Raw genomic sequence first — 27,472 nt, forward strand, 5'->3', positions numbered from 1 at the left:
TCGAAATTAGATTTACTTTCGATTAAGTCGCAACCTAATATTAACAATACACTGCTACAACGGGTCCATGAGGCGTCGTGTATCGTTTCGACGCATTGCCAAAGTGTATTGACACTGTGTCGCTAACTGCTGACATCTGCTGGACCTTAAAAATACTACAGGCAACCCAGGGCTGTGCCTAGACTTTTGGGGGCCCTAGGCCAGGGGTCGGCAACCCGCGGCTCCCTGGAATAAATGCAAAAATGCGTGAAAATGGAAAAAATTGCTGTTGTTTTTTTACATACGGTTTTAATATGGTAATCATGACACAACCATTCTCATGATGTAAAAATGTATGTAGTTTTAAATATATTAAAAATACCGAATTTAAGAATAGGCGGCTCTGTGGCGCACTGGGTAGCACGTCCGCCTCACAGTTAGGAGGGTGCGGGTTCGATTCCACCTCCGACCCTCCCTGTGTGGAGTTTGCATGTTCTCCCCGAGCCCGCGTGGGTTTTCTCCGGGCACTCCGATTTCCTCCCACATCCCAAAAACATGCTTGGTAGGCCGATTGAGCACTCTAAATTGCCCCTAGGTGCGAGTGCGGATGGTTGTTCCTCTCTGTGTGCCCTGCGATTGGCTGGCAACCGGTTCAGGGTGTCCCCCGCCTGCTGCCCGATGCCGGCTGGGATAGGCTCCAGCACGGCCGCGACCCCTGTGGAGACTAAGCGGTTCAGAAGATGGATGGATGGATGGATGAATTTAAGAATGCCGTCAAATAGCAAACTTCCATCAAGGTCGACGACACAGCACAGGCGAGTTGTAAACAAACAGGTGTGTGAGTGCTGGGCCATGGATTCAAAAGGCAAAAAGAGAAAGATTGCTGATGAGAACAGAGGCTTTAAGAAAGAATGGACTGAACTAATTGCTTTCATTGCCAATGCTGAAGCATTGCCTGCAAGTTTGATTTGCAATAAGTCAAATAACAAGAAGAGGAATTTGGAGCGACATTTTCAGCTAAAGCATGTTAAATTTTCTGCCGATCACCCTGTTGGAACTGAGAGGAAAGGTGTAATTTGAGGAACGAAAAAACAGTTTCAATAAGTGGATTGCATCTCCAAACTCTACTACTGCTGCAGGTTTTGTTGCAGCCCGGGAGATCATAAAGCGCGGAAAACCATTCACCGATGGCGAGTTCATGAAGGATTCATTCATTAAAATATGAGAGTGCCTATTTTTGGACTTTTTTCGGACAAAACCGAAATCATTTGGAAACTAAAGACATGCCTCTCTGCATAAACAATATCACCGATCACCAGATCAAGGACATCAATTCCAATATCGAACAGACAGCTCTGCTATGCAGGTACGTAAACTCTAATGGGGCGCAAGAAGAAATGATCGAATTGATACCACTATTATTATTTTTAATTATTTTATTTGTAGGCATACAGCTTATGTATTGACAGTCTATGTTGCCTTATAAAATGCTTTTTGATTTTTGCGGCTCAAGACAGGTATGGTTTTTATTTGGGCCAATATGGCTCTTTGAACATTTTGGGTTCCCGACCCCTGCCCTAGGCAAACAAATTTATGGGGTGCTTCTGGTGCTCTAACAAAGCGTGTCCCTGCTGGCACCAGAAGCACTCTTGGCATAGTTTATTTAGGGGACAAGTCAAGTCAAGTTTATTTGTATATCCCTAAATCACAAGCAGTCTCAAAGGGCTTCACATAGACAAACAATTCTTCTCAAAGCATCCCCTGATCTTGAGCTCCCAAAAGGGCAAGGAAAAACTAAAAAAAAAACTACCAGGGGAAAAATTAGTAACCTTGAGAAGGGACCACAGATGGAACAATCCCCCTTTCAGGATCACCAGGCTGCAATGGATGCAAAGAGGGCACATAAAATACATAAAATGGAAATCAAAAGGTGGATGTCCAGGCCAAAGCGAAGAGCTGTCGGAGGAGCCCTTGATCGTACTGGCAGTGTCTTCGAGGAGGGTAATCCGCTGCAGTTCCCTCATCCCGAATTTGGTCTAGAGAGCCGCTGTCAGCTTGGGTGTCACCTAACCACCACCCCAGCCGGGGAGGGGTGGGGGAAGTAGGGTCGGGGAGAGGGAGCAAAAACAAACTCCAGCCGAATCGTCCACTACATGTTAATTGAAGGCCATATCATAGAAATATGTCTTTAAACGTGTCTTAAATGTTTCTACTGAGGTAGGAGTTCTAATATCCATTGGTAGGGCATTCCAGAGCTCTGGAGCCCAAATAGAAAATGCTCTAGACCCTGCAGACATTTTCTTGGCCCTTGGTGTCACTAAAAGACTAGCGTTTTGCGAACGAAAGTTACGAGACGGAACATAAGGAACAACTAGGTCGACGAGATATAAAGGCGCTAAGCCATGCAATGATTTATAAGTTAATAGAAGAACCTTGAAGTCACATCTTAAATGGACCAGGAGCCAGTGTAAGTTGGCTAATATTGGGGTAATGTGATCAAATGTTCTTGTCTGTGAGAGCAGCCTTGCAGCAGCATTTTGTACTAACTGTAGACTTTTGATGCTGGACTTGGGAAGACCAGAGAATAATGCATTACAGTAGTCCAGGCGCGACGTGATGAACGCGTTTATAATAATTTCCGCATCACCGGTCGAGAGGATTGGGCGAATCTTAGCAATATTTCGAAGGTGAAAAACCGCAATTCTGGTTATATTCTTAATGTGCTTTTGAAAGGAGAGCGTTTGGTCAAATATTACCCCGAGATTAGTTACAGTATCACTCTGAGTTATAGTACGGTTATCTATAGTTATAGTGTCCTTAAATAAATGTTGATAACGAGCTGGACCAATTATCAACATCTCAGTTTTATCTGGGTTAAGACAAAGGAAGTTGAGAGACATCCATTGCTTGATCTCCGCGAGACACGCCTCAAGATTACAACAGTCCCGCGGCTCTGTCATTGATAACGGCATATATAATTGGGTGTCATCCCCGTAACATTGAAAACTAATATTATATTTACGTATTATGTCCCCAAGCGGAATCATATAAATATTAAATAGAATTGGTCCTAGTACCGATCCCTGTGGGACACCACACGTAACCTTATAGAGCTCAGAGGACGTATTGCCATGGACCACTTGGTGTGTCCTGTCTGATAGATATGAGTGAAACTAGCATAGTGCTGACCCTGAAATACCAACATAACTTTTAAGACGCTCTAATAAAATATCAAAATCTACAGTGTCGAAGGCAGCACTAAGATCGAGTAGTAACAATACCCATGAAGTGTTTGAATCCATTGCTATGAGGAGATCATTAGTCACTTTAGCAAGTGCCGTCTCAGTGGAATGATTAGCTCTAAAACCAGACTGCAAAGATTCAAATCGATTCTTTGCGATCATGTGATCAATAAGCTGCTGCGCTACTACTTTTTCAAGAAGTTTTGCTATGAATGGGAGATTTGAAACTGGCCTCTAATTATTGAGACAGTCCGGGTCAAGATTTGGTCGCTTAAGTAGCGGTTTAATGATAGCAGTTTGAAAGGCTGTTGGTACTATCCCAGAGGAGACAGACATTCATTCATTCATTCATTCATTTTCTGAACCGCTTATTCCCCACGGGGGTCGCGGGCGTGCTGGTGCCTATCCCAGCCGTCATCGGGCAGTAGGCCCCGGGGGACACCCTGAACTGGTTGCCAACCAATCGCAGGGCACACAGAGACGAACAACCATTCGCACTCGCACTCACACCTAGGGACAATTTGGAGTGCTCAATCGGCCTATCAAGCATTTTTTTTGGGGATGTTGGGATGTGGGAGGAAACCGGAGTGCCCGGAGAAAACCCACGCGGACACGGGGAGAACATGCAAACTCCACACAGGGAGGGCCGGAGGTGGAATCGAACCCGCACCCTCCTAACTGTGAGGCGGACGTGCTACCCACTGCTCCACCGAGCCGCCGGAGATCATTAGTCACTTTAGCAAGTGCCGTCTCAGTGGAATGATTAGCTCTAAAACCAGACTGAAAAGATTCAAATCGATTCTTCGCGACCATGTGATCAATAATCTGCTGCGCTAGTACTTTTTCAAGAAGTTTTGCTATGAATGGGAGATTTGAAACCGGCCTCTAATTACTGAGACAGTCCGGGTCAAGATTTGGTCGCTTAAGTAGCGGTTTAATGATAGCGGTTTGAAAGGCTGTTGGTACTATCCCAGAGGAGACAGACAGATTAATTATATTTAAGACGGACGGTCCTAAGATTGGAAATCATTCTTTAAATAGTTTGGCTGGAAGCGGGTCCAGTAAACATGTTGTTCGTTTAGCCGCGCGAACTAATTGTGTAAGCCTTTCGAGGGACACACTTTTAAAATTTGAAAGGGTTATTGCAGGATCGTCAGCGCCGGTAATCGGCGGTCTCGACTGAGTGATCGGAATGGTCATCTTGATCTCGTCCCTAATGGATTCAATCTTTCGAGCAAAGAATTTCATGAACTCATCAGCTGAGTGAAAGGAGCTATCAGGGTCGGCTACGTAGTGTTAGCTTTGCCACTGTATCAAATAGGTATTTAGGATTGTTTTTATTGAGATTGATGACTTGCGAAAAATAACGAGTTTTTGCTAAAATAAGCCCATCTTTATATTTCAGGAGGCTGTCGCGCCATGCCTGATGGAAAACCTCAAGTTTGGTTAAACGCCACTTGCGTTCATGCTTTCTACATAATTGTTTAATCCGTGAACCACGGAGTAGGCAATCTACGGCGAGTTTTCAGACGTAGCGGCACCACAGTCGATGGCATTTAACAATGCAGCATTGAATTCATTTGTAAGATTATCAATAGAGCCGGTGGTATATGAGGGGGAATATGGCAGTTGCTGGCAGCAGTTGCTCAGATAGCGTAGTTGCAGTCATGGAGTTAATATATTACGACTGCTATAATTCTGATTGCTCTCTTGTCTTTGACTAAGAACTAAAATTTCAAATTTTATTAAGTAATGATCAGATAAAACAGTAGTGTATGGCAGTACTGTTATATTTGAGGTTGCCAGTCCTCGGGATAATACCAGATCTAAGGTATTTCCATTTTTATGCGTTGCTGCCTGTACGGCTTGCGTAAAACCAAACGTATCAGTTAGAGTCTGAAATGCCAAAGTAAGTGGCTCTGACGGTAAATTCATGTGGATATTAAAATCGCCCATGATTATTACATTATCCGCATTTGTCACTAGATCAGCCATGAATTCTGAAAATTCCTCCAGGAAGCCAGAGTAAGCCCCGGGTGGACGGTAAATAACAGCAAGAGAAAATGACGGCAAAGCAGTGGATCGGAGAGTGAGAACTTCAAATGTTTTAAATACGTTAATCGAACGAGGCGTAAATCTAAGATTGGAATCTGAGATGAGGGCAACACCTCACCCTTTTTTTGAGGATGCGCCACATGTGAGCTCACAAAATTTGGAGGCGAGGCCTCATTAAGTGGTAGCAGTTCATTAGGTTTTAACCAGGTCTCGCAAAGACCAAATACATTTAGATTATGTTCCGTGATGAGGTCATTAACGAGAACTGCTTTTGTATGAAGCGATCTAATATTCATAAACCCGAGTTTAAGTGTAATCGGTTGATAAGGGTTCGTATCGATTTTTAAACAAAATGAAAGTAAGATTGTGTTCTCTAGGCCTGACATCACCTCTCAATTGTTTATTAGCGCGGTGGGATGATACGACCGTAGGAATTTGATAGTAAATATTTGGTACACATGTAATATCTGAAAGAGGCACCGTATCATCAGCTATACCAGTCAGGGTGGAGCGATTGGATTTGTCTACTACCTCAGTAGAAAGTGTGTTAACATGTACTGTAGCACTATTCAAACTGTGACGCTCTAGTCTTCACAAGGAGCAATGTGCATGCTGGAAGTCTAGCCTAGCGCTAGTTAACTTTCACTTAACTGACTCCAAACCCATCCTGACAATTGGTCTAATCACCTGTGTCCCGGCCTGCTCTAAAGTGACCTGTCATGAGTGGCTCAACCATTAATCTATATTATTAGAAAAAGTGAAGGCGCCTTCACGGTTAGGATGAAGGCCGTCCTTACTCAGCAGGTCGGGGCGTCCCCAGGAGGACCAGTTATCTATAAAATACAGTCCCTGCTTTTTACAGAACCCAGCCATCCATCGATTAAGGGAGACTAATCTATTAAATCTCTCATCAGAGCCTCTCCCAGGCAGGGGGCCAAAGACAAATACTCGATGCAGACTCATCTTTCTGGCGAGATCACAAGTCCTCGCCATGTTTTTCTTTGTGATCTCAGATTGCCTCATCCTAACATCATTGGCGCCGACGTGTATCACTATGTCCGAGTAGGAACTACGCTGTTGACTACTCCTATTGCGAGTCAGCTCCCTAAAATTAGCTTCTATGTCGGGTGCTCTGCCCCCAGGAATGCACATTACCGTGGCTGGATTTTTAAGCGTGATATTTCGGGTGATGGAGGCACCTATGACCAAGGTGCGAGGGCCAGTAGACCGAGATGACTTTGGACGGCTATGCGTCTTACCTGGCTCATCGCGATTAGCAAGCCGCTTGGGGCTAATGCTAACGGGGCTAGCGGGCTGACTGCAACAGTGTCCACCACATCTAATGTTATCGCACTATTCTGCTCTAACTGGCGGACACGTCCCTCTAGCAGGGACAACCTCTCTAACAGAAGGGTGCAGGTGGTGCACGAAGCCGTACAAACCTCTTGATCCGCAGCCATACTTACGTGTCCGATGATCGACGGTAGACAAACGGCCACCAAACAACAGAGAGGACATGGCACAATTAAAGTGCTATCAATTAAAGTGCAATACTGAACTCACAATTTTCATTGTCATCATTTGGCGGCGCTTCTTTATCCTTCTCTTTTGAGAAAAACTTAAATAGTGATCCTGAGGAGGGATTTATTTATTTGTTAGTCATATTAGCCACAGTTCTGGGTTATTTATACTACCTACCATAATGACTAACATGTTTATGCCGATAGATAGGGTCCTGTCCGTCATTACAGGCAGACAGTAACATTAACTTAAAACTCATTGACTGCAGTTAGTTTTACTGTTATACCTAACTTAATCCTGAAGAGGGAGCAACAGCAATGTGTACATGTTCTATAAGGGGAGACAATCTCTGTACAATGTGATGCTCATATGTACAATTCTTTTATTATTTTATGTAAACATAACTGCTCAATCAGAACACGTATACAACACACACAACTGGATGAACACACACAGGGGGGTGACGCCCCCACACTCAGGTACGAAATGGTCATGTGACAAGTTCCCGCCTTTCCAGACAGTATAAAACAAGCTGACCTGGAGACAGAAGTTGTTGTTTCACCTGCTGCCGTGCCTTGTCTCTTGACCGCCATTAAACAACCCAAGCTCTTGCCAATAAAGAACCAACTCCATACTCCACATCCTTGCTTTCCTGGCTCAACAACGGACATCCCGTACAACACGCAACAATCCTCATTATATTTATATCTGCTCCACTTACCACTGCATTGCTTTCTTTTGTCTTCATCCTCTTTTTCTCTTTTTTTTCTCACTTCCAGAGGGATAAGTCCGCTTCATGATGTAGCGTAGGCCTACACGGTGCACCTGTCTCCATTGTCTTCAAACTGATTGAGAAGAATCAATCACACCAGAGATTAGCTTCGCGGGCAGAAACCATTCTATTTTCTGATTGGCTGCTGCACAAGACCATGGGGCTCCTTTAGGGTGGTTTCTTACTCCGATGTCATTGCAAAGGGTGGGTTGCTGCGGTCATTGCGTTTGCATCTTTGCCACATTGAGACATTGCTGCTGAGTGGCCTGGTCAGTGGGGGCCCCAGGCAGTTGCCGGGTGTGCCTAATGGTAAAGCATGACTCTGAGGGAACCTAGTTGACACCCGACTGACATTGATTTGATGACCTAGTATATACTGTTGGATTGTTAATCCTCAATTTGGGAAGTGTGCTATCCACGCCTCATGGCAAAAGCCAGAGCCAATCATCTGTTATCCAATTTACTCATTGCGTGTTAGTTTTCTTTTTCAGTTTTAGGAAAAGACTCAGACACCGAAAAAAAAATGTGACTTACCGTATTTTCCGGACTATAAGCCACACCTAAAAACCTAAACTTTAGGTTAGGCCTTATAGTCCGATGCGCCTTAGATATGGATCAATTGATGAATTTGTTGATCCAGTACGTTTTAGTCCATCCATCCATTTTCTGAACCGCTTAGTCCCCAAGGGGGTCGCGGGCGTGCTGGAGCCTATCCCAGCCGTCATCGGGCAGCAGGCGGGGGGACACCCTGAACTGGTTACCAGCCAATCGCAGGACACAGAGACAAACAACCATCTGCACTCGCACTCACACCTACGGGCAATTTGGAGTGCTCAATCGGCCTACCAAGCATGTTTTTGGCATGTGGGAGAAAACTGGAGTGCCCGGAGAAAACCCACGCGGGCTCAGGGAGAACATACAAACTCCACACAGGGAGGGTCGGAGGTGGAATCGAACCCGCACCCTCCTAACTGCGAGGCAGATGTGCTACCCAGTGCACCACCGAGCCGCCAATACGTTTTAGTGCGACTAGTAAATTACAAGGTCGCATCGCTTCCCAGCATTAGGGCAACCGTGGTCAGGAGGCGTCACTGAATCGTTGTTGTACCCGTGAGGTTATTTCATTTCAAAATAGGCTGCTCCGTTAATGTTTTGACTAAATTTACAGATCGATATGGAAGGGAAACATAGGTAAGCAGTACCAATATGTTAGATCGAGCTTTAGTCAGTACCGATCATTTTATAGGAGCTCGTTTGAGAAACACGATAGTTTACACTTTGCTGAGGCTCATGGGAATCTGCGAGCTGTGGCTCAAGGGAGTTTGCGGGTGGCTAATGCTATGATGATAGCTGCTATACGCACGAGGCTATTTCATGTCAAAATCTGAAAAGATTTGTTCAAACGAATCGTTCAACAAATCGTCCCCCCACACACACACACATGCAGACTGATCCGTTTTTTTTTTTTTTGTACATCATCCCGTGGAAACAACCCATACACATCAAACAATACAACTACAACTCCCCAAATTATTATATATAATAATAATTGGCTCGGGTAATTAACACATTTCTTTCTATAATACAACACCTACACACTGATCCGTTGGCCACAGTCTCTCTCACCTGGTCGTGAACGGGAAGTTGCGTCACTGACTCGTTCATGAACGGGAAATTACGTCCCTGCCTCGTAAAGTCCTGCCTCCATCTATCACTCGCTGCTGATTGGTCGTTCGCGAAGATTCACGACAGACAGCATTGCCGCCATGCCATTGCCAGCCGACACACGTTATGCCAACGTTGATGTTTTAATTTTGTCTTTGTTGTCTTGTCGTTGATGGTGTTATATCGAATGTGTTTGTGTTTGAATAAGATTGAAAAAAAAACGTTATGCCGACATTTGTTAATTTTGGGGACACCAACTCATATAACAACGTATAACACGTATACATATTGTCATATAAAGCAGTTAACCAAATGTCTGATTTTTGTTAAAGAGAAATGTGCTTTCAGCAGTTTGCAAACATATTTTTTAAGGTTGTGTTAAACTTATAATCATGTCAATATAATATCTAGTATTGTAGTGCTTGTGTGGAATGGTGGGGGTGAGGAATGTGCAGGCACACTGCATGAACTTGTTTTCTTCTAAGAGTTGTTGAACAGGGAGGCCCAGGAAGGGAGTACCAGACGAAGAGAGTACGGGACGGTACGGGACGAGGGGAGTATCGGACGATAACACCTCAAGGTCGGTGAGGAACGAGAACAAAGAACAACACCACGTCCAGGTGGTCGGGCTTCGAGAGGAAAAAACCCAACCCCCTGACCAGAGTGATGACACCTCGACGGGGAGGAGATGGCCATCGACCAATCATCACACAATGTTTTGCATGTTTTAATATTCATATTGTGTTTCTTTAAAACTGGGCAACCCGGAACAATGTGTCGTCTTTTGGTGGTAACAAAAACGCACAAATTTTAGTGTGAGGGACCCGGGACCCAGGCCTGTATTAGTGCGCTTTGTTAGGAATAAACAATTGGTAAATTTGGTCTGATTGATCTACCGGTCTTCTCTTTGACAGAACGAGCTCGCAAAATTGTTAGGTGCGCCAGTGTGTGGATTGGGACATAGCAACTTGTGTTAAGTGTTGATCGCAATTTGGAGTCAGATCAATAGCTAAAAATCCGTATCCTAACATTTTTGTTTTGTTTGGCGAATGTAAAAACAAGGAATAAAACACCAGACAAGTTATGATATAAATGTTTCTCAAAACAAACAAAAAAATAAAATAATAGTAATAATAATAATAAAATAATAATAATAACTAGAATTTGCAATTCCTGAAGAAATTGCGTGTGAAGGTGAAGAAGTTGAATAAATACTCTGGGAATGCTGCAGTATGATGTTGAAACGAATTGAATCGGTTGAAAAATGTAGAAATTAGAAAGGAAAAATGTTTTCAATTTTTGAAATTCACACCAAAATGTGGAATTTTTTGTAAGCGGGAAGTTGTGGAATAGGTAGGAAAATTGTTGGGTCTAAATATGATCAGACATTAAATCACATGCTGGAACGAAGAGGAGAAGACAACCAGGATGAGTTTACTCGCGAGGAGAATGATAGAGAAAGGAAGCTCAGTTACAATCTCCACCAGTTCTGAGTTCCTCCTCCACGTGCTCCTCTTTTTAATGTCTTGGTTGCCCTGGTTACAGAGGCGTTGCCACACTAAAGGGAGGGGAGATAGTGGCTGTAGCAACGCTGATTAGCTAAGGAATGTAGTGTAGTGTGATCTAGCACTTGTCGGCCCTTGACCCCCGCATTGGGACTGCAGAGTCTGCTTTCTTCCCCCAACCAGTTGTCCTCTCCATGAGTGGCCGACTTCTCCTCGACTGTGATCAGATAACTTGAAGCACGTTGAATGTCGCTTACGTGTGGAACAATGCAACTAAACCCTTGCTAAGTTTATCTTCTTAGTAAACTAACACAACACATAATAATAATAATATCTAGCCCTACTTAAACATTTCAACACATATTAAGTAAATGTAAGGTAACTGGTATACAGTTCCTTAAACGAACATTGAGTAAATATGGGATAACTTTAATGTGACTACTTCAAACTGTATATAACATTTAACAAAGAAAGACAGTTCCGATCAACTACAATCTACGAATCAAAGCTACAGTCAACTAAAAGGAATGAAGTCCCCCTAAACTGAACAAAGAACATTTCGCCTATGCAAAGAAGCTCTGCTCATTGTTAGTGAAGGCCTCTTACAAAACAAACACAAAAGCAACATAAGGACAGGAAGGAACCATAAGGCTGACGAAGATCAAAAGACATTCCTTAAACCAAATACAAAGTATTTAGTTTAAAGGACAGTCGTAAACTCGTAAAATATAAGGCCTCCTGGTCTGGCAGGCCAAGGTTTCCCCCGAGATTATTCCAACAAAAATGATGAACAGTTGAAAGTTGGAACGGGTTGAATCGGTTGAAAAATTTAGAAATTAGAGTTGAAAAACGAAATTTAGGAGAATTTGGCGTGAATTTCAAATTGGAAAATTTGGAATTGTCGGTAACTTGAAAGTTGTGGAATAAGTAGGCAAAAGATGAACAGTTGAAAGTTGGAACGGGTTGAATCGTTTAAAAAATGTTGAATCCCCATTGAGAATGAATGGGAATTTAAAAGAAAAATTGCGTCTTTATGTTTTGAAATTTGGAACGAAACGAACTATACGGCCTCAAAAGGTTCACTTTCGGGGTTCAAATGTTGAAACTGGTTGAATCAAACAAAAATTGTAGAAGTTGGTGCAAATGTTGAATCCCCATTGAGAATGAATGGGAATTAAAAAAAAAAAAAATTGCGCCAAAATGTTTTGAAATTTGGAACAAAACGAAATATACGGCTTCAAAAAGTTCACTTTCCGGGTTAAAATGTTGAAACGGGTTGAATCGGACAAAATGGCAAACGTTAGCGCAAATGTAGCTATTTAGGGGAATTTGTGTTGAAATAAATTCACTTCCGGTTTGATTTGGGTCACCTCCGGTTTATTTGTGGTTACTTCCGGTTTGTTTGGGGTCATTTCCGGTTTGCCTGAGGTCACTTCCGGTTTATTTTGGGTCACTTCCGGTTTGATTTGGAGCACTCCCAGTTCATTCAGGGTTCATTGGGGTCACTTCAGGGTCAATCCAAGATGGCAGCCACACTGGAAGTGGGGGTCAAGGGTTGAATTGTGTCAGCATAATGGAAGTGGTGGTGAATATGTTAAGCATAAGGTGAACAAAGTGAATAAAGTTGGAAAGGGTTCAATCGGTGGAAAAATGTAGAAATTAGAGTGGAAAAAGGTGTGGAATAGGTAGGCAAAAGATGAACAGTTGAAAGTTGGAACAGGTTGAATCTGTTGAAGAATGTAGAAATTAGAGTAGAAAAACGAAATTTCGCAGAATTTTGGTTGAATTTCAAATTTGGAAAATGTGGAATTTCTGGAAAGTGGGAAGGTGTGGAATAGGTCGGCAAAAGATGAACAGTTGAAAGTTGGAACGGGTTGAATCCGTTGAAGTATGTAGAAATTAGAAGTGAAAAATGAAATTTTGTGAACTTTTGCAAAGATTTGGGGGCTGCCGTGAGGATGTGTTCCCCCCTGTAACTTGGGCTAGGAATGAGGGAACCTGCTCAAATTCACCACACAACCCGAACAGACCCTCAGGAAGACAGAAAAAATACTGTTGGGGTCCAGGACTCACCGTTCTCAAAATAAGGGTGGGGGGGGGGGGCACAAATTCTCACGGGTTGACATTTTTTATAGAGTTCCTGTTCCAATTTTTATCCCCCTCCCCACCACCTGTCATTTTGCTTGGGACAAAAGGAGCCTTCAGAACTGAAATGTCTTCTCAATTATTCATTCAAATCAATTCACTCAAATCATTCTCGTTATGAAAGATTTGCTCACAAAAGGTGTGTGGCTTTTTCTTAAATGAACACGTTTGACATTGCTATAGTGTCAGCTTTTAATTATATTGCGCTGTCATTTTAAAGCAAATTAATAAATGCAACAATATTAATTTACTTTGAAAATACCTGAGTAATAAAACGGATGGATGAATGATCACAATTAAGTATAAAGTCTCCTTTGTAATATATACTCCTTGTTGCATGTAATGGTACCCAAAAAGAGGAATTTCTTTGCATCGGGGTTTATGCAAAGAGGTCATGTAATTATATCGTTGCTTTTGGTGAAGTGAATGAGTGTCCGTTTGTACGACTGGTCTTTGAATGCACCCCGCTTCAACGGCAGAATGCGAATGAATTTAAAGACATCAAATGAGAATAATCCTTTCTAAAAATTTAAATTGACTGACGCAAACCTGAGTTCTTCGTGTTTTTATTGAAAACAACATGGTGCTGACGTCGTACGACGCCGTAGGGCATCGGTTTTTCGCTTTCCAAACAAGGCGTACGCGCTCCCGCGGCAGGGGGAACAAAATCTCACGGCGGAACCAAATCTAGCACACCTGTTAAGATGATGTTGGTGAAGTGGCTCTTCATTAATAAGATCCTCAACATTATTTGTTTTATTATTGGCCATATTATATTATTTTCACTTTATGTATTTTTTTCTCTTATTTCTTGTTAATGTTTCAACTGTGCAATTTTCTGTCAATTTTTGCCTGAATCGTTTACATTTGTGAATTTGGCAAGAAAGAAATACTTTTAAAACGTGACATTTTCGTGAGTAATTTGACAAAGGGTCGAATTAAAAGGGTATTTCCTATTTTGTTTTCCCAACAATTTATTTATAATAAAAAATATTGGAAGGCGTTCGTGCGTGCCAATGTTTCCTTCCAGTTTAATTACCTTGGAACCCCGGGGGAAGTGACGTCGTGGCGCGAATAACAAGGCAGATATTGAAAAAGGAGAAGAAATGTTAATGTATTCGGTACATTCGCGACGAATTACTCGCCTGTACAAATGAGTTCTTATGATATTTTATCAAATACGAAGGTGTTTGTTAGTATATTAGCTAACTGTTTCTTTCTTCAAGTAAGGTTTTTGTGAAGTTCGCGCAGGCTTTGTGCGACAGTTACAGTTAGTGAATTATCCTCTTTTAAAATTTTTGGACGGTTTCGAGCTCCCGTCGGAGGTAAGTGGGTTGACTGCGTAAGCTCCATGTTAGTGGACCTATCTTCAACATTTTGATTCGATATCCCGTTATTTAGCTATATTGCTTGGTAAAATAGACACTTTAAACATAGTCAAATCACACCCAATATCAATTAAATGGTGCCCTTAAATGTTTCGTCGCGTTGTCTCTTTTAGGTTGTCCATCATGTCCAAAGAATATGAAGGCTTCATTGTCAAGTTTGTGGGAAGTAAAGGACACACGTCAGAGTATGCTGCTAAAGCTTATGAGGTGAAGAGTTGTCTGACAACGGGGTGGGACATTTCCCAGTAATTCTCATAGAAATGTTACAACTTTGAAAATTCCAAGAATTTTTGTAACCTTACTAATGCACAACAGATGGCTAATGTGATCTTGGTGTTCAAATGTTTTCAGGCTATTATGGAACTGCAGTCTGAAAAGTACATCAAGATGATTGATGAAGATGGTGTGTTAAAGATGGATCAGAAGGACAAATCTTTGTTTGTCTTCACCGACTTTGACACACCCGCCTTCCAGCACTGCAAGAATGTAATATCTCACATTCTCTGAAGCGTTAACACCCATATACCTGCGACTTTTGGATGTTATAGTCCCTCTTTTTTGTCTGATGGTGTAGCTCGGATGTCGTATTGTGAGTCCGCTGGTGGTGGTGTTCTGCCTGCAGCAGCAGCTTTGTGTGCCCAAAGCAGACAAGCCGGTCTACAACATGGCCATGGCCAACGTCATCATCTCCTGCACCAGCCTGGATAAAACAGCCCGGGTTGGTCATCACTTTACTTTAGTAAAATACCCTAATGGAAATCAAAATAATTTGTTGTATGTTGTTGCAAGTTGTATGTTAGGTATACTTGGATATAATGAAATTGCATGATACTAAATTGGTTGAAATGAAAATGGTAATAGACTGAATTAGACAATGTGCATTATTTTATGTAAGTTTGTATCAGTTCTATGTTTATCACTTTATTTTAGTGAATTTATCCTAATGTGTTTGCAGAGTGAGGTGATGGATCTGGTCCAGCTGATGGGCGGTCGTGTCTATCTAGATCTCAATGTGTCTGTCACCCACCTTATCGCCGGCGAAGTAGGCAGCAAAAAGTACCTTGTGGCCGCCAACCTGGGAAAACCCATCCTGCTTCCTTCCTGGGTCAAAGCATGCTGGGAGAAGTCTCAAAACAGGTCAAAAACTCAAACCCAGCAGAGTTATATTTGCAGTTTCGTGGTTTATCACACATTTTTTTGTGTGAGCAATACATCTAGCTGTCACGGAAATCTTAAGTTTATAGCTCCGTATTTTCTGCACAATGAAGCACTTCGGGTTAAAAGGCGCAGAGTCAATTGTGGGGTCTATTTTGTATTTAAACCACACATAGGGCGCACCGCATTATAGGGCGCATGCATGCCATGACTTAGGGTAAACAAAAAAATGTCACGGGAGCAAGACAGTGAGTTAGGTTGTACTTTATTTTACTTTTTAACCATGTACTCTACTGTACTCACATCGTTGTTAATCGATATTCTTTCAAAAATCCGTCCAAGTCCTCATCTTCTGTATCCAAATTAAACAGTTGGGCAAGTTTGCCATTAAACATGCCAAGTTCCCTCTCGTCAATGTCTCGTCGTTGTCATGTTGCTCTTCTGCAATGATCTTGGCTTACCAGAAAGCACTAATTGTGCCTCGTAAGCATGTTTCTTTGTGTACGCCATTTTAGAGGGTCCTAATGCTGTTTTCTTCACACAACCGATAGTATTTATTTATCAGTGGTGGCGGAGGTACGTATTCTACGTGTTAGTCCTCTGATTTGTTTACCGCCCCGTTCTACGTAAAACGTAATGTCCTCTGATTGGTTCATTGGGTCTACATATTACGGTAACAGATATAAGTCGCACCGGAGTACAAGTCGCACTTTTGGGGCAAATTTATTTGTCAAAATCCAACACCAAAAACAGACATGAACTAGCAACAACAGGCTAAACGATACGGTATGCTAACGTGACATATACACAAACGAGGAGCTGAGAACGGGCCTGACGTAACATTCAGAGTTATTCAAGTAAGTATTACATAAATAACACGTTTATCAAACCATCTGTGTCACTCCAATTCATTAAATCCATCGATCGTGCTTTACGTAAACAATGCCGCGTATGCGCCGCATATGCTGACGTCGGACCCATTGTAAATTGCATTTCAAATTATTCCATAGACCCATATAACGATATATAAAGTATATTTCAAATAACTATCATATTAAAACAATATTAGCAAACCATCTGTGTCACTCCAAATCATTAAATCCATCGATCAAATTCCTCGTTCTTTTTGTCAACAACGCCGCGCGCTGCACAGATCTAGTATATAACTATATTGTAGCGTTAAAGTACCAGCAAAGACGTGGGTTTGGTAAACGGCTCTTTATTTAACAAAACAAGAGTTCAACGAGCCAACAACTACTGAACTTCCAGCCACGGAGGTAGAAGAGAGCTCCATAGAATAGGAGCAGGCGTGCGTAAAAGCCATGTCCGAGCCCCATCCACCGTCCCCGGACAGCTACCCGGCCGAGCGCCGGCCCCGACTTCAATCCACAGAGGTGAAAGAGCTCCCTTCGAGAAGGACCGGGCATGCGTAAAAGCCATAATAGTTTTTCAAACCTTATGTGTCACTCCGAATCATTAAATCCTTCAAACTCTTCGTCCTCCGTGTCACTTACAAACAAAGCCGCTAATGATGCCGGTAGTACGTGGGGCCCTTCGTCATCTTCGTCATCCCGTGATCGAATCCTTTGCCCTTTATGTAAACAACTGCCACGCGGCACGGGTGATGTCACTTGCAGTTCAAATGACAGTAATGCCTTGCTACATCGCGGTTTGTTTATCGCGGTTTCACTACATCGCAGATTTTATAAATTTGAAAATTTGTGAAAAAAATCACATATAAGTCCCTCCTGACTATAAGTCGCCCCCCCCCAAACTATGACAAAAAACAGGATTTATAGTCTGAAAATTACGGTAGTTCATCGGGTCTTCAGATTACGCCTGTATATTAAGGAAGCCACACAAAACAAGTTTGAAGATTTTGGAATTTGGTCCACACAAAAGGTGCACCATATTAAAAGGCGCACCAATGTCTTTTGAGAAAATTATAGGCTTTTAAGTGGACCTTATGGTGCGGAAAATATGGTAATTTTTTTATGGACTTTTACAACATAGTAATCCCTCCTCCTCTTGGTGAAGTCAGCAAAATAGAAATGCAGTTGGCATGTTTTCTTAGCATTTACTGCATCTATTATTTTTAAGTTCTTTATACACAAATATATCTGCCCCCTCTTCAGTCTGTTCAGGTACACAGATCTGCTCATGGATGAGCACTTGTGTCCAGTGCTCCGGGGCTGCACCGTGACCGTGACGGGTCTCTCCAGCATCGAACGCAAAGAAGTGCAACGTCTGTGCGAGCTACACGGTGGCCGCTACATGGGCCAGCTCAAAATGAACGAGTGCACCCACCTCATAGTCAGCCAACCCTTTGGCAAGTCAGAGATGATTTTGCCGTTATTTGTCGACGTTTTTGCCCTCCTCATTGTGTTCTGTGTTGGTGTTTTCAGGTCAGAAATATGAGTGTGCGCGCAAATGGAACGTGTACTGCGTGTCTCTGCGCTGGCTTTTCGACAGCATCAAGAAGGGCTCCAGTCAGGACGAGCGCCACTACATCGTGGAGCACAGCGCCTCCAAAAGCACCCGGCCAAATACGTCCACGCCCTCCGGCTCCGGCAAGAAGGAAGGTCAGTCCGTGCGTTGCGTAACTGATATTACAGTGGATCTCGATACAACGTCGAGAAGCGAAGCCATTGTGTTCCGTAGCCATTTGTCTAATTTTGTCTTAAACAGTATATAAAACCACAAAGACAAGAAAATACAATAGAGTGATCCCTCGTTTAGTAGAAATGGTATATACAGCTCAGTGGCCTGGTGGTAACGTGTCTACCCTGAGACTGGAAGGTTGTGGGTTCAAACCTCGGCCGGGTCATACCAAAAAGTATAAAAACGGGACCCATTACTTCCATGCTTGGCACTCAGGATTAAGGGTTGGAATTGGGGGGTTAGATCACCAAATGATTCCCGAGCGCGGCTCCGCTGCTGCTCACTGCTCCCCTCTCCCCCAGGGGATGGATCAAAATTACATGGGGATGGGTTAAATGCAGAGGACAAATTTCACCACACCCAGGTGTGTGTGTGTGACGATGATCATTGGGACTTTAACTTTACATTATTTAGCAACTTAAACACTACTGTGTTGAAATTTCAATTACATAGTGTTTCTTGTTGGCCGCTAGAGGACAGGGGTGTGTTGTAAGTTAATTAGAAGTATGGTTTACCTTGCAAAGCAATGCAGTGTCTATCTTCAGAATTGCCACACTACACTAACCTGGGGGACGTCATGCATAGTGAAACCAAAGTGAGTCATGGTTGCACATGAATCTCTGGGAAACATGGGAAATCAATGTGAACAAAAGAATGGCTATTGTTTACAAATAGTGTGACGTATGTAAGTGCACACAGGCACCAGTGTGATTACCGTGTCAGTGTCATTACGCATGTGCGGAAGTTGAGTTGGTGTGTTGCCTCTCGTGGATATGTTCATTATTGAAAAGGCCCCACATTAAGCTTGTTCTTAAAAAGATCCGTCGTCCAGCCTCTTAAATATAGAAGATTTCCTGACATTTTGAGTAGAAAACCGAATATGTTGTATGGAGGCGGTCGACTTCCGTGGTTCCACTGTATATTAATCTGTATCTGTCTTAAAATAATTTCTTTTTTACAGTGCATGTGGTGCTAAAATCCTTTGAGCATTGTATTGAACGCAAACGGTGCAGCAACACAAATGGACAGACACAACAACAAACTGTGACTCTTAAGTTGTGTGGAATACACATGAATTTTACTCACTTTGATCCTACGTAACGTTCTGTCTAACACGGTTTGGTCATGGACCCCAATTTCTTTGTCGTAAATACATTTTTAAATAGTATTTTAAATGGATGATATAAGGACCGTTCAAAGCTAAATGATTAGTGTGTAAATCTTAGCGCTAGTGATTCACTAAATTTCCATGACCAATTTAAAGGTGTTAGATATAGAGTCGGACTGTTTGATCTTTATGACTGATTTATTACAGTGTTACTGACAGCTAAGATCGTTTATGATTCGGAAAGGGGGAAGTTCATGGAACCACCACCTCATCCACACAGTCACTCACAGGTCAAAGAGCATGGCCGGACACAGTAGTAGAATAAGTGGCTGCTTCATTCTCTCTTTAATCCATTTCACAGAGCATCAAAATGTTTTACTCCGACTTAGTCCGCCTGATATTGTCATCTGCGGATTGCTTCTCTTTTGATAAAATGTCCACAGACTTTGATGTGTGTGAAGAAAAGTCAAAGTAAAAAAAAAAGTCATAGTCCGCTTTATTGTCAATTTCTTCACGTTAAGACACACAAAGAGATCGAAATTACGTTTCCCACCGCCCCACGGTGACTAGACACAGTACACAACACATACAATCAAATAGCACAAGGAGTAAAAACGAACAGACAAGAGCGATGAATAAGTAATAAGCAAATAACTCAAATAAATAAACAATAAATAAATAAACAAATAAATAGACAAATAAGAGCAGCAAAATGTAGCAAGCATGACCATTGCTAGCAAATTGCTACGGAACACAATGGCTTCGCTTCTCAACGTTGTATCGAGACCCCTTCGGCTGCCCAACGTGCCTAATCTAAATTAACGTAACAAAGGACTCCTTCAGCTGCTTAAAATCATGGCTTACTAAAAAAAAACAAAAAAAAAACCCCCAAGACTTTCTATCTGTACTTTCGGGGTTAGCGCGATTCCCAAATTCTGGACTTGAAAGTTTAGGTGTAGTGAGTCCAGATCAATTTCTCCAATTTAATTGAAATTCACAAATACGTGCGACTTTGTCATTAGTGATGTAGTGGCTCACAGTTAAAGCATATGTGCATTGAGAATCCTGAGGGCGGTTATCAACCGTGATGATTGGCCATGAAACTCGTCTCTGAAGACATCACTTTTTGCGAGTGGAGTTTATCTGCCCAGACCAAATCAATGGCTCTTTTTGCCTGCAGAGAGTTCTGTGCTGGGTTTGAGTCGCATCTCCCTCAACACCAGTGAGACAGTTAATGACCCAACCTTCACCAACCGAACAGTCAGGCATATGGAAACTCCGGACCCCCTTGACAGTCTGGATCTCACTGTGCGTCCTGCAGAGGATCTCCTGGACGGCTGTAAGGCAAGTACTTCTGTTTATCACGTACAATACGTAGCAGCTAGTTTGAACCACCATGTCAGTTTCCTCAAAATGATAGCACAAGTAGGGCTGCTCAATTAATTGAATGTTAATCATAATCACAATTTTGGGTCCAGGCGATCTCAAAATTCATATAATCAAGGACAAACAATTACCGTACTTTTCGGACTAAAAGTCGCTCCACAATATAGGTCGCATTAGCCATAAAATACACAATAACGTGAAAAAAAACATATATGTCGCTCTGGCGTATAGGTCACATTTTGGGGAAAATTTATTCAACAAAACCCAACACCAAGAACATACATGAACGAGCAACAACAGGCTAAACGATAGGTAGGCTTACGTGACATAAACACAAACGAAGAGCTGAGAACGGGCCTGACGTAACATTCAGAGTTATTCTAATAACTATTACATAAATAACACGTTTATAAAACCATCTGTGTCACTCCAATTCATTAAATCCATCGATCGTGGTTTATGTAAACAATGCCGCGTATGCGCCGCATAGGCTCACGTCGGACCCGTTGTAAGTTGCATTTCCACAGACCCATATAACGATATATAAAGTATATTTCAAATAACTATCACATTACAACAATATTATCAAACCATCTGTGTCACTCCAAATCATTAAGTCCATCGATAAAATTCCTCGTTCTTTGTCAATAACGCCTCGCGTGCGCTGCAGAGATCTAGTATATAACTAGATATAACGATATATAAAGTATATTTCAAATAACTATCATATTACAACAATATTATCAAACCATCTGTGTCACTCCAAATCATTAAATCCATCGCTCAAATTCCTCTTTCTTTATGTCAACAACACCGCGCGTGCGCTGCACAGATCCAGTATATAACTATATTGTAGCGTTAACAAAGTACCAGGAAAGACGTGAGTTTGGTAAACGGCTATTTATTTAACAAAACAAGAGTTCAACTAGGCAACAACTACTGAACCTCCAGCCACGGAGGTGGAAGAGAGCTCCGTAGTATAGGACCGGGGGTGCGTAAAAGCCATGTCTGAGCCCCATCCACCGTCCCCGGACAGCCACCCGGCTGAGCGCTGGCCCCGACTTCCATCCACGGAGGTGAAAGAGAGCTCCCGTCGAGGAGGACTGGGCGTGCGTAAAAGCCATAATAGTTTTTCAAACCTTCTGTGTCACTCCAAATCATTAAATCCTTCAAACTCTTCGTCCTCCGTGTCGCTTACAAAGCCGCTAATGATGCCGGTAGTACGTGGGGCCCTTCGTCATCCCGTGATCGAATCCTTTGCCCTTTATGTAAACAACTGCCGCGCGGCACGGGTGACGTCACTTGCAGTTCAAATGACAGTAATCCCTTGTTACATGGCGGTTCGTTTATCGCGGATTTTGAATTTTGAAAATTTTTGAAAAAAATCACATAAGTCGCTCCTGAGTATAAGTCGCCCCCCCCCCCACCCAAACTATGACAAAAACCGTGACTTCTAGTCTGAAAATTACGGTATATATATATATATATATATATATATATATATATATATATATATATATATATATATATTTAGATATATATATATATATTTAGATATATTTAGATATATATATATTTATATCCATCCATCTTCTTCCGCTTATCCGGGGTCGGGTCGCGGGGGCAGCAGCTTTAGGAGGGACTCCCATACCTCCCTCTCCCCAGCCACTTCATCCAGCTCATCCCGGGGGATCCCAAGGCGTTCTCAGGCCAGCCAAGAGACATAGTCTCTCCAGCGTATCCTGGGTCGTCCCTGGGGTCTCCTACCGGTGGGACATGCCCGGAACACCTCCCCAGGGAGGCGTCCAGGAGGCATCCTGATGAGATGCCGAGCCACCTCATCTGGCTCCTCTCAACGTGGAGGAGCAGCGGCTCTACTCCGAGTCTCTCCCGGATGACCGAGCTTCTCACCCTATCTCTAAGGGAGAGCCCGGACACCCTGCGGAGGAAACTCATTTTGGCCGCTTGTATCCTGGATCTCGTTCTTTCGGTCACGACCCATAGCTCGTGACCATAGGTGAGGGTAGGAGCGTTGATCGACCGGTAAATCGAGAGCTTTGCCATTTGGCTCAGCTCTCTCTTCACCACGACAGACCGGTACAGAGTCCGCATTACTGCCGACGCTGCACCGATCCGCCTGTCGATCTCTCGCTCCATCCAGCCCTCACGCGTGAACAAGACCCCAAGATACTTGAACTCCACTTGGGGCAGGATCTCATCCCCGATCCGGAGAGGCATTCCACCCTTTTCCAACCGAGGACCATAGACTCGGATTTGGAGGTGCTGACCCTCATCCCGACCGCTTCACACTCGGCTGCGAACCACTCCAGTGAGAGCTGGAGATCACGGACTGAAGAAGCCAACAGCACCACGTCATCTGCAAAAAGCAGTGACGCAATGCTGAAGTCCCCAAACCGGACCCCCTCAACGCCTCAGCTGCGCCGAGAAATTCTGTCCATAAAGATTATGAACAGAATCTGTGACAAAAGGCATCCTTGGCGGAGTCCAACCCTCACTGGGAACGAATCCGACTTACTGCCGGAAATGCAGACCAAACTCTGGCATCGGTGATACAGCACCCCTGAATGGACCTTACCAGAGAGGCTGAGGAGTGTGATTCCCCTGTAATTGGAACACACCCTCCGGTCCCCCTTCTTAAAGAGGGGAACCACCACCCCAGTCTGCCAATCCAGAGGCACCGTCCCCGATGTCCACGCAATGCTGCAGAGGCGTGTCAGCCATGACAGCCCCACAACATCCAGAGCCTTTAAGAACTCCGGGCGGACCTCATCCACCCCCGGGGCCTTGCCACCGAGGAGTTTTTTAACTACCTCAGTGACTTTGACCTCCGAGATTGGAGAGTCCGCCTCAGAGTCCTCAGGCCCTGCTTCCACAATGGAAGGCGTGTCGGTTGAATTGAGGAGGTCTTCGAAGTATTCCCCCCACCGACTCACGACATCCCGAGTCGAGGTCAGCAGCACACCATCTCCACTGTAAACAGTGTTGACCGTGCACTGCTTCCCCCTCCTGAGACGCCGGATGCTGGACCAGAATTTCCTCGAAGCCGTCCGGAAGTCATTCTCCATGGCCTCGCCAAACTCCTCCCACGCCCGGGTTTTTGCCTCAGCAACCGCCGAAGCCGCGTTCCGCTTGGCCATCCGGTACCTGTCAGCTGCCTCCGGAGTCCCGCAGGCCAAAACGGCCCTATAGGACTCCTTCTTCAGTTTGACGGCATCCCTTACCGCCGGTGTCCACCAGCGGGTTCGGGGATTGCCGCCACGACAGGCACCAACAACCTTACGGCCACAGCTCCGGTCGGCTGCCTCAACAATGGAGGCGCGGAACATGGTCCACTCTGACTCAATGTCCTCCGCCTCCCCCGGGACGTGGGAAAAGCTCTGCTGGAGGTGGGAGTTGAAGCTCTTCCTGACAGGGGATTCTGCCAGACGTTCCCAGCAGACCCTCACAGAGCATTTGGGTCTGCCAGGTCGGACGGGCATCGTCCCCCACCATCGGAGCCAACCCACCACCAGGTGGTGATCAGTTGACAGCTCTGCCCCTTTCTTCACCCGAGTGTCCAAAACATGTGGCCGCAAATCCGATGACACGACTTGACTTGATTGATTGGGGATGGGTTAAATGCAGAGGACAGAGCCCTTTGAGACTGCTTGTGATTTAGGGCTATATAAACTTGACTTGACTACAAGGTCGATCAACGAACTGCGGCCTAGGGTGTCCTGGTGCCAAGTGCACACATGGACACCCTTATGTTTGAACATGGTGTTCATTATAGAAAATCCGTGTCGAGCACAGAAGTCCAATAATAGAACACCGCTCGGGTTCAGATCGGGGGGGGGGGGCGTTCCTCCCAATCACGCCCTTCCAGGTTTCACTGTCATTGCCCACGTGAGTATTGAAGTCACCCAGTAGAACGATGGAGTCCCCAGAAGGAGCGCTCTCCAGCACTTCCTCCAGGGACTCTAAAAAGGGTGGGTACTCTGAGCTGCCGTTCGGTGCATAGACACAAACAACAGTCAGGACCCGTCCACCCACCCGAAGGCGAAGGGAGGCTACCATCTCGCTCACCGGGATGAACCCCAATGTGCAGGCGCCCAGCCGGGGGGCAATTAGTATGCCAACACCTGCTTGACGCCTCTCACCGTGGGCAATTCCAGAGTGGAAGAGAGTCCAGCCCCTCTCGAGAGGGCTTGTACCAGAGCCCAAACTTTGTGTGGAGGCAAGTCCGACTGTCATTCCATGTCCCCAGAGCCAGCCTCTGCAGCCAGGGATCGGACCGCCAAGGTCCCCGCCTTTGGCCGCCGCCCAGCTCACTATGCACCTGACCCCTTTGGCCCCTCCTATAGGTGGTGAGCCCATTGGAAGGAGGACCCACGTTTTCTTTTCGCCCTATGCCCGACTGGACCCCATGAGCGAAGGCCCGGCCACCAGGCGCTCGCCTTCGAGCCCTACCTCCAGGCCTTGCTCCAGAGAGGGGCCCCGGTGACCCGCGTCCGGGCGAGGGAAAACTACGTCCATATATTTTATTCATCATAAGGGGTCTTCTGAGCCGTGCTTTGTCTGGCCCCTCACCTAGGACCCTTCTGCCATAGGTGACCCTACCAGGGGCATGAAACCCCAGACAACATGGCTCCTAGGATCAAAGGGGCACGCAAACCCCTCCACCACGATAAGGTGACGGACTCACGGAGGGGTATATATATGTGTGTGTGTGTGTGTGTGTGTGTGTGTGTGTGTGTGTGTGTGTGTGTGTGTGTGTGTGTGTGTGTGTGTGTGTGTGTGTGTGTGTGTGTGTGTGTGTGTGTGTATATATATATGTGTGTATATATATATATATATATTTATATTTTTATATATATATATATATATATATATATATATATATATATATATATATATATATATATATATATATATATATATGAGCTTTGTTATATATAGTTATATATAGCTTTGTTATATATAGTTATATAGTATATAGTGCCATTCTCATCCCTGTTCTACGCCTCATTCAGGATTGGGTCGCGGGGGCATCAGATTTAGGAAGGACGCCCAGACGTCCCTCTCCTAAGCCATTTTGTCCAGCTCATCCTGGGGGATCCCAAAGCGTTCCCAGGCCAGCCGAGAAACATAGTTTCTCCAGTGGGTCCTGGGTCGTTCTCGGGGTCTCCTGGCCGTGGGACATGCCCGGAACACCTCCACTAGGAGGCGTCCAAGAGGCAACCTGATGAGATGCCAGAGCCACCTCATTTGGCTCCTCTCAACGTGGATGAGCAGCGGCTCGACTCAGAGTCTCTCACGGATGACTGAGCTTCTCACTTTATCTCAAAGGGACAGCCCAGACACCTCGTGGAGGAAACTCATTTTAACCGCTTGTATCCGGGATCTCGTTCTTTCGGTCACGACCCATAGCTCGTGACCATAGGTGTGGGTAGGAGCGTTGATCGACCGGTAAATTGAGAGCTTTGCCTTTCAGCTCATCTTTCTCTTCTCCATGACAGACTGGTACGAAGTCCGCCTCACTACAGATGCTGCACCAATCCGCCTGTCGATCTCATGCTCCATTTTGCCTTTGCTCATGAACAAGACCCCAAGATACTTGAACTCCTCCACTTGGGGCAGGATCTCATCCCCATAGAGGGCATTCCACCCTTTTCTGACTGCGTACCTTTGTCTCAGATTTGGAGGTGCTGAGTTTCATCCCGACCGATTCACACTTGGGTGTGAATTGGTCTAGTGAGAGCTGGAGATTACAGCTTGAAAAAACCAACAGCACCACATTGTCTTCAAAAAGCAGAGATGCAATGTTGAGGTCACCAAATCGGACACCTTCAACGCCTTGGCCGCATGTAGAAATTCTGTTCATAAATGTTAGGAACAGAATTGGTGACAAAGGGCAGCCTTCACTGGAAATGAATCCGAAACAAAGCTCTGGCATCAGTGAGACCTTGCAAGTCATTCTTACAGACTTACAGGCCTTGTAAGTCATTTTTCATGGCCTCACCAAACTGCTCCCACGCGCGGGTTTTTGCCTCAGCAACTGACGAAGCTGCGTTCCGCTTGGCTATTTGGTACCTGTCGGGTGCCTCTGCAGTCCCACACGCCAAAATGGCTCGATAGGACTCCTTTTTCAGCTTGACGGCATCTCTTACCGCCGGTGTCCACCACCGGGTTTGAGGATTGCCGCCACGACAGGCACCGACCACCTTACGACCACAGCTCCGGTCGAGTGCCTCAACAATGGAGGCACAGAACATTGTCCACTCAGAATCAATGTAACCCCTCCTCTACCAGGATGTGGGAAAAGCTCTGCTAGAGGTGGGAGTTGAAGCTCTTCTTGACGGGATTCTGCCAGACCTTCACAGCAGACTCACAGTTTGTTTGTGTCCGCCAGGTCGGACCGGCCTCTTCCCCACCATCTGAGCCAACCTACCACCAGTCCATCATCAAACTGTGGCCTAGGGTGTCCTGGTGCCAGGCGCACACGCACATGGACACCCTTATGCTTGAACGCGTTCATTATGAACAATCCATATCGAGCACAATGAAAACTGAGAAATTTGAACAGGGTAAAAAATAGCCCCACAAAACGATCATAACAGTATCTCTGCAGCACCTGTAGGAATTTATTACACGTTGCTACACTCCTGGATACTCCAGATACAAAAGAAAATTATTTTAAAAGCAAAACAAATCGATTTTCCATGATACATGTCTTCTAATAGGGCTTAAGTGTGATTACGGAGCAGGTGTGTTGAATTATATCTTGCGCTCATATTCTCTCAAACAGTTTATGTGGGCTTTTGTTTCATGGTTTCCTGGTGACCGTTGTGCAGCTCTATCTGTGCGGCCTCCCCATGAAGAAGCTGGAC

The 27,472-nt window shown here is 44.5% G+C and overlaps 1 protein-coding gene across 4 annotated transcripts in view; it reads left to right on the forward strand.

Annotated features, from left to right (window-relative positions):
* The first annotated feature begins 13,354 nt into the window (after positions 1-13,354).
* Positions 13,355-27,472, forward strand: part of topbp1 (DNA topoisomerase II binding protein 1) — a 38,677-nt gene continuing 24,559 nt past the window's right edge. For 2 of the 4 annotated variants that reach the window (XM_085912114.1, XM_085912115.1), the window contains exons 1-9: positions 13,356-13,593; positions 14,386-14,479; positions 14,624-14,758; positions 14,847-14,990; positions 15,228-15,409; positions 17,563-17,756; positions 17,833-18,009; positions 20,377-20,540; positions 27,437-27,472. The exon at positions 27,437-27,472 is cut by the window's right edge and continues 128 nt beyond it. In XM_085912114.1, the coding sequence (XP_085768240.1) occupies positions 13,589-13,593; positions 14,386-14,479; positions 14,624-14,758; positions 14,847-14,990; positions 15,228-15,409; positions 17,563-17,756; positions 17,833-18,009; positions 20,377-20,540; positions 27,437-27,472 (1,131 nt within the window). In that variant the 5' untranslated portion in view covers positions 13,356-13,588. Of the gene's footprint in view, positions 13,594-13,626; positions 14,210-14,385; positions 14,480-14,623; positions 14,759-14,846; positions 14,991-15,227; positions 15,410-17,562; positions 17,757-17,832; positions 18,010-20,376; positions 20,541-27,436 lie in introns of those variants that run through there. The other 2 variants (XM_085912116.1, XM_085912117.1) reach the window with 2 other exon arrangements.

This window comes from Syngnathus leptorhynchus, chromosome 5 (genome assembly GCF_054491065.1).
Source record: "Syngnathus leptorhynchus isolate UIUO chromosome 5, UIUO_Slep, whole genome shotgun sequence".
NCBI lineage: Eukaryota > Metazoa > Chordata > Actinopteri > Syngnathiformes > Syngnathidae > Syngnathus > Syngnathus leptorhynchus.